We start from the raw sequence: 11,267 nt of genomic DNA on the forward strand, positions 1-11,267 counted from the left end.
TATATATATAGTCTATCTAAACATCTTGAAATTAGCCTCTGTCTCTTTAAGGATCTCCTACTGTTTCTGACACTCCCACTTCAGCACTTCTTCACAACATGGCTTCCAGAAGTTTACAACCTTTCGTAGGAACGTTAGAGGGTACTCTCCTTGGTAATCAAAAATACATTTCCTTGATGAAGAGGCATTTTTTAATCTGAAAGGAACTGGACTGAGAAGTAGTTAGTATTACAAGCTGAACCGATGTGTGATGGGGTGATCTGTGGGTTGGGAGCTTGGCCGGGGACTGAGCTCCAGGGACGAGATTTGAATAAATATGCGATGCTTTTAACCAGCAAAGGTTTAGACAGCTCCGAATGTCTACCATAAGTGATCCAAGGTTTTCTCAAACATGCATGAATGAGTAAAAGTAACACTACGWGTATGTTTGATGAAGGAATGACACTATAACATGATATAAAGCTCAAAAAAGTTGATTATTCACAATACCTCCACCCCACAAACACTTTCAGTTTTTTGCCGACTAAAGACAGAGTTCACAGAGTTGAATTAAAGTTTACTCACTCCAAGCCCTGCAGCCAAAAGAAAACTTTTGAGAGGAAGGGACATTTAAAATTAATTTGAACTATCTAAACCCATGCTTGTAAAATGTTTTAGAAGTAGCTCAGAAAACTCAATAATTAATTTCCTTTATTTGTACAGGTCAGTCTCATTGAAACACAATTGTCTAATTTGCAAGAGAGACCCGTTAAACAGAAATAAACAGCAAAATCAAAGTTCCAACATTAAAACGTTGAAAAAATATGGTAAGTTTACAAGCTAATAGTCATCCCTGATAGAAAAAACTAAACTACTTGAAGAATGTGGTCATCTTCTGCCCAACGGCTACAAATTTGAGATGACTCGAATCAGATTTCATCACTGTTTGGAGACGTTTCTGGAGAGGTTGCCACTGAACTTGTTTGACAGATTRTTTGTTTTGTTCCACGCCAAATGCCTTTTTCTGATGCAACCTGGGCTTGAACCTGCAACCCCGGGACTACCAGACGGCAACACTGAGCACACCGTTACGCTCCAATGAACCTGGTTTTGGATGTGAACCACTTGGCCCTGAGCTGTACAAACACTCCAGGGTTGTGTTGGAATGGCTTTTAAAGTGTAATCTCCTTCTGTGAACAACAGAGTTGCTCAAAGAGTTGCGTGAACAGAGGCCATCACCATGCTACATTTCCTCTCTTTAATCCTCCTGAATGCCAGTAATCTGCTGAATGTTCCCCAACTCAAACAGGTTAGCCCCAGCAGATGGGTCTGGATTAAACTGTATTATCCTGAATTGATGTTCGTCACACGTGAAAAAAGGCAGACAGTGATTTTTGTTTGTTTKTTCCTATAAATGAATATTGACCCTTTTATTTCTGAAAGTGCACTGTTGTGCAAAAGTTTTAAACCACCCCTAATTTCTTCATACTTTGCTTCCAAGGAGTCAGGCTTCAGTGTCATCTTTTAAAGTGGTYTTGATCAATATCTGAAGAACCTTTAAAGGTTTTCATGAACTTTTGCTGCTTTTTCACTCATTTATTGTCCAGTTCTAGCACTTGACCTTTACAGCATATTGTGCAGTATAAAACAGAGGAAGATGAACATGTAAGGTAAAAACATACAAAATGTGTTAGGTTTACTAAAGTTTCTGTAGCAGATTGAAAGAATCTGAAAAGCATTTTCCTTAGAAAATATGTTGTTTTGAGTTATAATGATGTTGTTTTTGAGGGTTTTACTTTTAGTAGATTAAAATAAAACATTGGAAACTAGTGTGTCTTGTAAAAGCTAATAAACTGCTATGAGCTAACTAATACCAGTAACTCACTAACAAGTACTTCATATGTTTTAGCAAGACAACATTTTGAATGTCTGTAATATGTTGAGTGTACTGGTCCTTCTTGAGTTTTAAATTGGATCAGTCTAACTATTTAATCAATTTTACATGAAATTACGTGATTTTTTTCAAGCCCAAACTGCAGCAGCTAACTGTAGTGTATCCAGAGAAAGAAAACTGTTATGTTTAAAACTTATTTCTCCAAATTAGGGTTGTTTAAAGACGTATCGACAACAGGCACAACACTGATTGTTCACAAAAATGAGTTGAAGAAAAAAAACTGCCAAAATACAGTAAAAAAAATCTTTAAAAACTTACTAAAAATTCCTAAAGGACTACAGCTCCAGACCATTTTAAAAGGTTAACATAAAAACACCTGGTTCACTGGAAGCAAAATATAGAAAACTCCAGAATGACTCCAGAGTTTTCCATAGTACAGTGAGTTTTTAGCCTAAATAAAGACTGTTAACTCTGCCTGAACTTGCATAGCCCCTGGCAAGGCTCACTAGCTGAAACCACAGAACTCAATTCAGTTTTTTTTTTTTTTGTGATGAAGCAACAAAACAAAATCCGTGTGTCACAGGTGGGCAGTGCTGGAGGAAACCAGCACACAAAAAGATAAAGCAATGAAGTTATAAGACACTGCTGAACTTCAGTGGGAAACAAGAACCAGCGACCCCTCCCACCGCAACTTATTATCACAGAGAAAAGAACYGAACTCACACCAGCCTGGAGGGCTGGAGGTGGAGAAACCACATAAAGTACCAACGCACCCTTATACATTGTTTCTCTTTCATAAAAAAAAAAATCCCCCACTGGAATTAGACGTTCCAGTCTGTACCTTGACAATTAATTATCTCCATTAGTCCCCCTAGTTTACTAACTTACAGACAGACTTGGTGGACAGTGTTGGATATATTTGTTTTTGATAAAACCATGATACAAGACAGTATCTGCAGAGCTGTCATAACAGACCCACCTCTCACCCTACAGTCTAATATTTTAGTCGTGTATGAAACGGAGTGGTTTGATTAGAGCAGAAACGATGTGATGGCATGCTTCTRTGTTCATTTGTTCATGCTGGGGGCATTGATTTTGAAGGTTAACAAGACCCTAATTACACTAATTTTTGTCTCGTCTTAAAACAATAGGGGTTCTGTTGAAATGTTATGAACAGCTAAGAGTTTATTGTAAATGTCGCTCTGAACAACCTCCATTTAGAGAATAAGAGATTTGTAAAACATAGTTTGCATAAACCAGTATGAACATTTTGAAACTCTGCTGGTTCTGTGTCTATTTATAAATTGATTTTAAGATTTCAATGCTTGTTTTTTAAGTTTGAAATGGTTGCCCCTTCATATTCATATGATAATTTTTGATATCTACAGTCCAGTAAGAGCACTGCAGTCTGTCAGTTTCTTTTCGATGTTCTAAGATCCAAATTAAAATGTAAAAAGGTATCAAACTKTTGGAACTGTGGCTGTTGAGACTTTTAAATCTTAACCCTCCTGCTGCCCACGGGTCAAGAAAACTGACCCTGAAGGGCAGCAGGAGGGTTAAGACCCATCTTTTTTTCCTTGCTGTTTGATTCAAGCAGAGTATGCAATCCARTAGATTTGATGAATTWATGTTGTGTTTCTGCTAGAGCTGGGCGATATGATCAAAATTTTATATCGCGGTATTTTCAACATTTTCACTGGTTTCAYGGTATTTGACGGTATTTTTCTTTTCATCACAGCTCAGCTGATGATAAATTGTACAAACCCTGCTTATTCACTTTTTTCTTTTACTGTACCTCTGTCTGTGTCGCTGTTTCCCTCCTCTGTGTCTGTTCTTCTCTGACTGGTGGTTGGAGACAGTAGTCACGCATTTTGGTCCAGTCGTGAAGGAGGAGGGTTAAGAAAAGATTATGATCGGGTTTATTGTTTTATGTTATTTATTAAAGCTTATCAGCACGACTCACCTTGCACACCAGTCAATTCTAACTCCACTACGAACTACTTCCTGCAGGCTTTTCACAATAGAACCACATTAAGTCTCCATCAGCATAACGTCTCCATATTAACTAACCGCGTTAAATCTAACTGTGCACGTCACTGAAGAGGTGTTTACTACATTCAGCGACGGTGAAAACAGGATGTTTTTTTAAACGTCAGTCAATATAAGCAGTGGAATCGCCACCCGCGGCTGCAACTAGCTGCTCCAAACATTAGCATGCTAACGCACATAGCGGTGCAGCAAGGAAAAATGTCCCCCGGGAAACAACAGTTCACTGGCAGCCGCGACAAATTGTTCCACTATTTAAACCGGAATGTCCGGTATTCAAAAAATTCATATCATAACAAAAATAAAAACCGGTATTCTGTWCAAAATGGTATACCGCCCAGCACTAGTTTCTGCATCTTATTTTAACTTTTACTGTTTTTTTTTTCYGACATAGCCGTCATTTAGCATAACTGGACTTCAAAACAACAAATTATTTATCACCATCATACATGGTATAAGTCATGATATAGACAAGTTTTCATGTAACCTGAAAAAAAGAACAATCATATAAAAAACCCACACAGAAATACTAAATATTTTTATCCTGGCCACAAGTCAATGACCTTACAGAGGTAGACCACGAGGGAAAATCTGTGTTAAGGCTTCCAAAGCTGAGTGCTGAGCCAGTCTGCTGCCTCAACAATCTTATGTTTATGACTCCCACAGTATGAAGTMGACACGACCTTGGCCTGGTTCTGCAGCATCTTCTGCCAACACAAGGYAAGAAAGATACAAACTACATCTAGCCTCCCCTCCCCTCTGCTTTGTACAAGGCAGGACATGAAGCAAACAAGCTTCTGTGTTTTCTGAGCCACAGGTGTCGGGGGAGAAAAAGTTGAAAATGTCAAGCCACGCACTGTACGCCAGACATGTCTAAACTGTTTGAAGTGATAAAAGACTGGCGGTTCTAAGATTCGTACCTAAACCTTCCAGCTACTTGGCAGTGGAGTCYCCATCGGTGAAGCAGAGAAATATAATAACAGCTGTAGGGAGGAAGGTAAACAAAGAGCAGGGAATGAATTGTTTCCAGAAGCTGCAAGTCCTGCTTGAGACAGAGAAAATCAACAGACGGTGATRAAGAGCTTTGTGGCCAACTTAAAAAATAGATCCTGATCCCAGAAGTTGATACATGACCTCATGGCAACGAGGAAAAAGGGGCTGCCAAAAGTGGAGTGGTCTCTGTTCAGAGATAGAAGAACAGCCGGTATTTTCCGTGGTTACAGTTTGGTCAAAGAGCAAAGTCAGCAACCACAGCTACATCTGGTCATCTGGTTATTATTGAATGTTGCAGATTCATAGCATTTAAATACCTTCTGCTCAACTTTATTGGGGTGTTTTTCCTCCAGTTGGCACTCAGACTCAGAGAGAAGAGTAAGGTTGATAAAACATCTTTTGGGAAGAAGRGCAAAGAGGAAGAGAGATCATAGTTGAGGCATTTAGAAAATGTCAGGCTGCTTAGTCTTTGCATCCTAAAAGCTAGCCTGAGGACACTTTTGGTGAGCGCAACTGTCCACCCACCCTTCCTGAGCAGGTCAAGTGATGTCAGGGAGATAAAAGTGTGTCGTGTTCTCTCGACTCTGCCGCTAATCCCTGGGRACAGAGTATTCCTGCTCATGGAGATGCCAAAAACCAAGGTAGGAGTTGGTACAAAAATCAATGAGGAYGATTAATTTTATCAAAACACTTGTCAGCTAGAGGATTTTTGAAGACGTCTTGAGAAGTYCTGATGACCAAAATTCCAACATACATCAAGTTTATTCTACAAAGCCCCAGGGACATTTGAGGATTATTTTTGTAAAAGACTGAACTGATAAAAGGCAGAAGCTTTGATGTATAAACTCTATAGGAAGTGTAAAGAGAACTGAGATCAAAAAGAGCATCAAAGCTGCTACCAGTGGCACATTATGGTCACCATAGTAACAACAACTCTGTCTGTCACTCCCTGACAGTTCCTTGACATAAAATAGACAGGGAGAAACTCAAACCGAAAAGTAAGCCTTGTGTATAAAGTATAAATGTCTGTTCGTTGCACGTAATTTTTTGTCTCTACTGTATTTTAACTGAAAGATAACAACTTTCTATGATACATATAAATATATTTATATAGTATGTGTAAGCCATACAGCCCCATACAGGTTTTTCCTATTTGCCTAGCAGAAATCCCATTGTAGAATATGAATGAAGTTTTTTCTGTAGTACAGTGTACTGCTACCAAAAGCCTAAGCACACTTTATGATGAGGCCACAAAGTTTTCACTTTTTTTTAAATCAGGCTGCCCAATATTACACTGTAAAAAATGAAATGTTGGATTTACTTAATCATGTTATGTTACCTGGTTCCACTTAACTGAGTTGAGTAAATTCAAAGCAATATACCAGTTTTTTAGCCAAAGAACATGAGTATGKTGCTTTGAATTTACTCAACTCAGTTAAGTGGAACCAGGTAACATAACTTGGTTAAGTAAATCCAACATTTCATTTTTAGAGTGTAGGAAAACATAAAACGTCTATGGTATTGTTACATGTTGTGCTGATGAAACTGTTTCTGTTGTTACGATTCTCACAACGCTCCCCACGAGCCGGATATGAGCATGTGTATGTGTGTAGGTGTCTATATGCTTACCAATTATGCCTTTTGTGGCATGCAGTTCATGTCTCATATTCTTAAATAAATCATTTATAAGCTATATTTGTGAACGGATGCCAACTAATTTTTACCTAAGGAGAAAGTTGAAAAGATAGAAAATAGGTCAACAGCGGTGACGTTCATGGAAGAGCTGTCTGTGACCAAAAAGTCCAGTGATTTTGACGTAGCAGTTCRTGTTTACTCAGATCTGTTGAGTCAGGTTTGCAGATAGTGTCGGACAACTTTCAAAACCTCTCTCTTTCTTCATTTTTAGCAACAGATCCACTCTTATGTATCAACTTTATTGTGTTCTCTGATATTCTACGCTTGTCTGATTCCACCGTATTTGCCAGATTTAGCAGGTGTAATGTTTACACTGACTGCATACCCGCATTTCAGAACTGCATATCTACATATACAGTATACCTAKTTAACACAGTTGAGTAAACTCTTTCAAACAGTGTTTGATATAGTTCCTGATCACCTCTTTTATGTTTTACTTTATATTTTACGAGTAGCTTCTAACACCTGAGCTGCCTTTCAAATATAAAGGGGTAAAGCTTACAAAACATTTACATATCCAATTTTTGTTTTGCAGAAAAGAGCCATAAGAATTATCGCCTGAAAAGATCCATCAAATACATTATTTTGCAAACTGAAAATTTTGAGATTCTATGATTTGGTTGACTATAATATTTCACAGTTTATGTACAAGACTCACAGAAACATATTACCTTCCAACATTCAGGCAAACTTTGTTAAGAGAGACACTTGTTATTATCTTAAGGGGATGGAAATGTTTGTGAAGCCATATTTTCGTACCTGCTTCAGAGAAAGATGTACTTTAATCTAGGGTATAGTTTAATCCAGGGTATAGTTTAATCCAGGGTATAGGATTGTGGAATGGTCTGGAGGATGATCTTAAAAATGCCAGATCTATGAACATATTTAAGAGACAGATAAACGCTAGTTTTCTGAAGGTTTATGGGAAAGTAAAATGTGAAGCTATATGAATTGTTGTTTGAGTTGATGTTTTTATTTTTATTTGTATTGTTTTGTAAATTATGTTTCGTTTGAATATATTCTGGGGATAAAAGGGGCAGACATTGGTATTGGTATTGGTAATTGGGGATGGGTACAACCCAGGTGAGCGGGGGCCTCATAAGTGGGCCCATTGCTCTCCCCAAAAGATACTGGGCTTTAATCAAACCTTTTTGTCCCTCGGATGAAGGACACCAGGTTAGAAACCCTCAGTGTTCTAAGCTTCTCGGGRTCCACAAAGGGGTCTCCAAGAATTCTTTCCCTTAGACTACTCAGAGCCAAGCTTTGGCCTAAGTAGTGCAAAGAGGTCTCTGATTCAATGCCGCAGGCATCACACAGACCATTGTCTTGGAGTCCCATCACCATTTTATGGCGGTTGAGCAGATTGTGCCCAGTTAGGACTCCAACCATTGTACTTAAAGTATTCCTTGTCAAGGCAAGAAGGGATTTTCCAAATCCATGATTTGGCCCGTTTATCAGTTCCCGTGCCTGTCTACAATCCGTCAGCTCCCTCCATCGGATTGAGTGTTGACGTCTGATCCATGCCTGTAGGGCAGTCCTGCAGATTGTTGTTGAAAYGCCCATAGCAGGCTCTGGTCCTTGGGGCAGACATAAGATTTGTTCTTCTTCTGCTGCCTTTCATTTTATTTAGATTTTTGATTTGTGTATTTTCTTTGTTTTTATTGTATATAGTTATTTTCTAGTGAAATTAATAAATTTTTTGAATTGAAAATTGAATTGAAATATATGAAACTTATTCGCCGAGTTGCGATAAGTTTTCGAACAATAAAGGTCTAAAAATGCTTTCGCGGTTTGCTGCAGGAAAAACAAACAGGGAGTCGTGTGAATCAAAGCTGAGACATGTCCACACAGAGCAAATATGGGTAAGGTAAAACCACAGGCAACCACGTCAAGTTCAAACTCAACCACGGCTGTAACACAATCACACACGAGTACAACCCGACTGAACGCTGGCGGCAGATGGATTCCTGTTCGACAGCAACACAAGCTTGAATCTCTGTGTCCTTCACACTGAATTAAACTTCTTTTGGAGCTGCCAGCTGACTGCACAAAGAGGAAAAAAGAGGAGGAAAATAAAAAAGGTCATTTCTCCGGGGGCAAGTGCGACCGRGCGCACTTCATTCAAAGGCCTGTGCTGTTAATAAGAATAACCCTGGGTCACATTAGAAAACTCTGATTTAAAGCCAGCGTGCATCCTTATGTAAAAGCAAGTCCATGTTGTGGCTTCTCTACAGCACTGTGTGTGTGTGTCATATACAGCACATGGGGGTTCAGCTGGCTCTGGTCAAAACATTCCTCTGACAGACCACACAAGCAAACCAGTGGAATTTGGCTCAAAGAGCCACAAGAAGCCAAAACAAGCTTAGTGTAAGAAAATATATATTTTTGAGTAAGGAGAAATAAGCACCAAGAGTCTGAATGAGACAGACCTGGAGACTTCGTGACTTACAGAGTTGAGAGCTAAAGTTTGCTCCATGTATGGCGCTGTGTTGCCCGTCTCGTCTGCAGCGCTGTTCCTCACGACCGGCGGCGATGCGTGAAGGAGTCCATCCGCTGGATCTGTGCGGAGCGTGTGCCAGTCTGTGTTTGCAGCGCAGACAGAGCGAGAGAGAGAAACTGAGCTGAACCGGAGAAGGAGAGCCCAAAAAGAAAAACGGAGGGGAAAAAAAAAAATCAAAATCCTGACAGCAGCTACTGGGAGTTCAAAAGCTCCCTCTCTCTTCCTCTGCTGCCGGTTCCTCTCCTTCCCTCCCTCTTTGCTATGAATTCCTCCTCTCTCTACACCCCCCCACATTTACCTCTCCTCACTGTCTGAGTCTTTATGTCTTCTCTTGGTTTCTGCTGCGCCCACAGGATGGATCTGTAACCTGTAACCTTCAGGCATACAGGAAAAAATATGCACCTAAAAGACGAGGAGAAAACTTCGCCCTCGCAGAGCTGAGGAGTTGTTTTCACAAATCTCCTGGTTAGACTTTGTTTTGTTTTTATTTCATCTTGTGTGTGTGTGTGTGTGTGTGTGTGTGTGTGTGTGTGTGTGTGTGTGTGTGTGTGTGTGTGCGTGTGCGTGGGGAGTGGGAGGAAACATCTGAATAAAACAGTGTGCTGTAGCTCACATTAACAGATGTTTTCACATGCAGCAACACCTCAGAAGACAGAGTCAGCGTGAAGCACAGCAGCCAGCTAATGGTGTCATCTCTGCGAAGCTGAACACACTGTCATCTGCTGAGCGTCACAGGAGGGTGGGGGGGGGGGGGCTACAAACAAGGAGAGAGTGATGAGGAAAATATGCTCATAGAAGTCGAGCGGCATGGGATGTCAGAGCATTTTGSAGAAAAGCTCTGAGAGGTCACAGCAGAACATTCTTTGACGTGTCTGAACAGAAAAAGAAAGGGATCTGAATGAACACCGCCGGGTTCTGCGGGGGGGAAAATAAATAAAAAATCCGACAGCTGACTCATACTCTGCTTAAAAAAAAAAAAAACAGATCTCCTGGACGTGTGTCAGTCCTTGGAGAACAATAACAGAGCGGGGGTTTTGCTCCAGCACACACCAGCCACTGTGACACGCACGACACCAGCGGCCCGCCGACTCAAGCCYGCCGGCCACCCACGTTCCGGTTTCCCCAGGGCGCTCCACAGACAAGTGTGTCGAGGCTGCTTTATCCACAGGGGTCTGCCCCTGGGGGGTAGGGGGGGGGCTGGAGGAAACAAAACAGCATCACAGTGTCCTTGATGTCCAGATGCAGGAACATATTTAGAGTTTATTTTCAATAAACCACCCACAACATCCTGACAGATTTATTTTAGGCAAAACTTCTGACCGTTTAGGAGCAGGTCTCTGTCGACAGGTTATGAACTATAAATATCTTATCTGTTGTAGATAGATAGCTGTAGCTTACCTCCACCAAAAGCGCTTTGGGGTCCATGTGGACTTCATAAAGCACTGTATAAGTTCAAGCCATTTTACACACTAGATTCATGCAAACACTATTTTATAAATCATTACATCAGTTCGTTTTGCATTACATGGCTTAGATATTAAAAAACAGCAAACAGAACAGAATTTCAGGAGATTCCACTATTTTTTAGGCGTGGAAATATACCCTATGCAACTAAAATATAATTATTTTATTATAAAGATGTGCTTTGTTCTTCTTCTTATTTCACTAAAAGTGAGAAAAATAAAAAAATAAAAGGTTGAACATTCCCAGGTCAGATCATGAGCACCAGTTAAGATATAAACTATTTGATTAAGTCTGGATGCAGAAACTAGATCACAGGGCTTAAAATTCTCTCAAAACTGCACAATGTTTCTTGGCGAAGACAAACTGCAGTATAAAAKGACACATTTACCACAAACCAAAGTTACCCAACTCTGCAAATCATATCTGTTCTAAAGTCTTAGTCCTTTATTAAAAGTATAGATCAGTCCAGTCTGTGCAACGGCTCCAGGTCTAATATTAGGCAGGTGTCCAGAAGAGGTGGGGCACAACCGTGTGTAAAAAGCAAACTGAAGTATTGAGATGTGAAACCCAAGTCAGGGTGTGGGAATATTCTCAAGGTCGTATGATGTCATCCAAAAAAAATTGATATTCTTTCATAAACTTAGGTGTTGTTTCTTTACTGATTGATGCAAAGACGTAATACCTGAAAGCCAAAGC

At 40.0% G+C, this 11,267-nt stretch overlaps 1 protein-coding gene across 5 annotated transcripts in view; it reads right to left on the bottom strand.

Annotated features, from left to right (window-relative positions):
* Positions 1 to 11,267, bottom strand: part of LOC106525338 (regulator of G-protein signaling 12) — a 69,258-nt gene that overhangs the window by 49,476 nt on the left and 8,515 nt on the right. The window contains exon 1 of one of the 5 annotated variants that reach the window (XM_014019535.1): positions 9,057 to 9,444. The exons of 3 other annotated variants lie outside the window; for them this stretch is intronic. In XM_014019535.1, coding sequence (XP_013874989.1) covers positions 9,057 to 9,401 — 345 coding nt within the window. In that variant the 5' untranslated portion in view covers positions 9,402 to 9,444. Of the gene's footprint in view, positions 1 to 9,056; positions 9,445 to 11,267 lie in introns of those variants that run through there. One more of the 5 variants, XM_014019538.1, reaches the window with a different exon arrangement.

Source organism: Austrofundulus limnaeus, unplaced genomic scaffold (assembly GCF_001266775.1).
Source record: "Austrofundulus limnaeus strain Quisiro unplaced genomic scaffold, Austrofundulus_limnaeus-1.0 Scaffold223, whole genome shotgun sequence".
Lineage (NCBI taxonomy): Eukaryota > Metazoa > Chordata > Actinopteri > Cyprinodontiformes > Rivulidae > Austrofundulus > Austrofundulus limnaeus.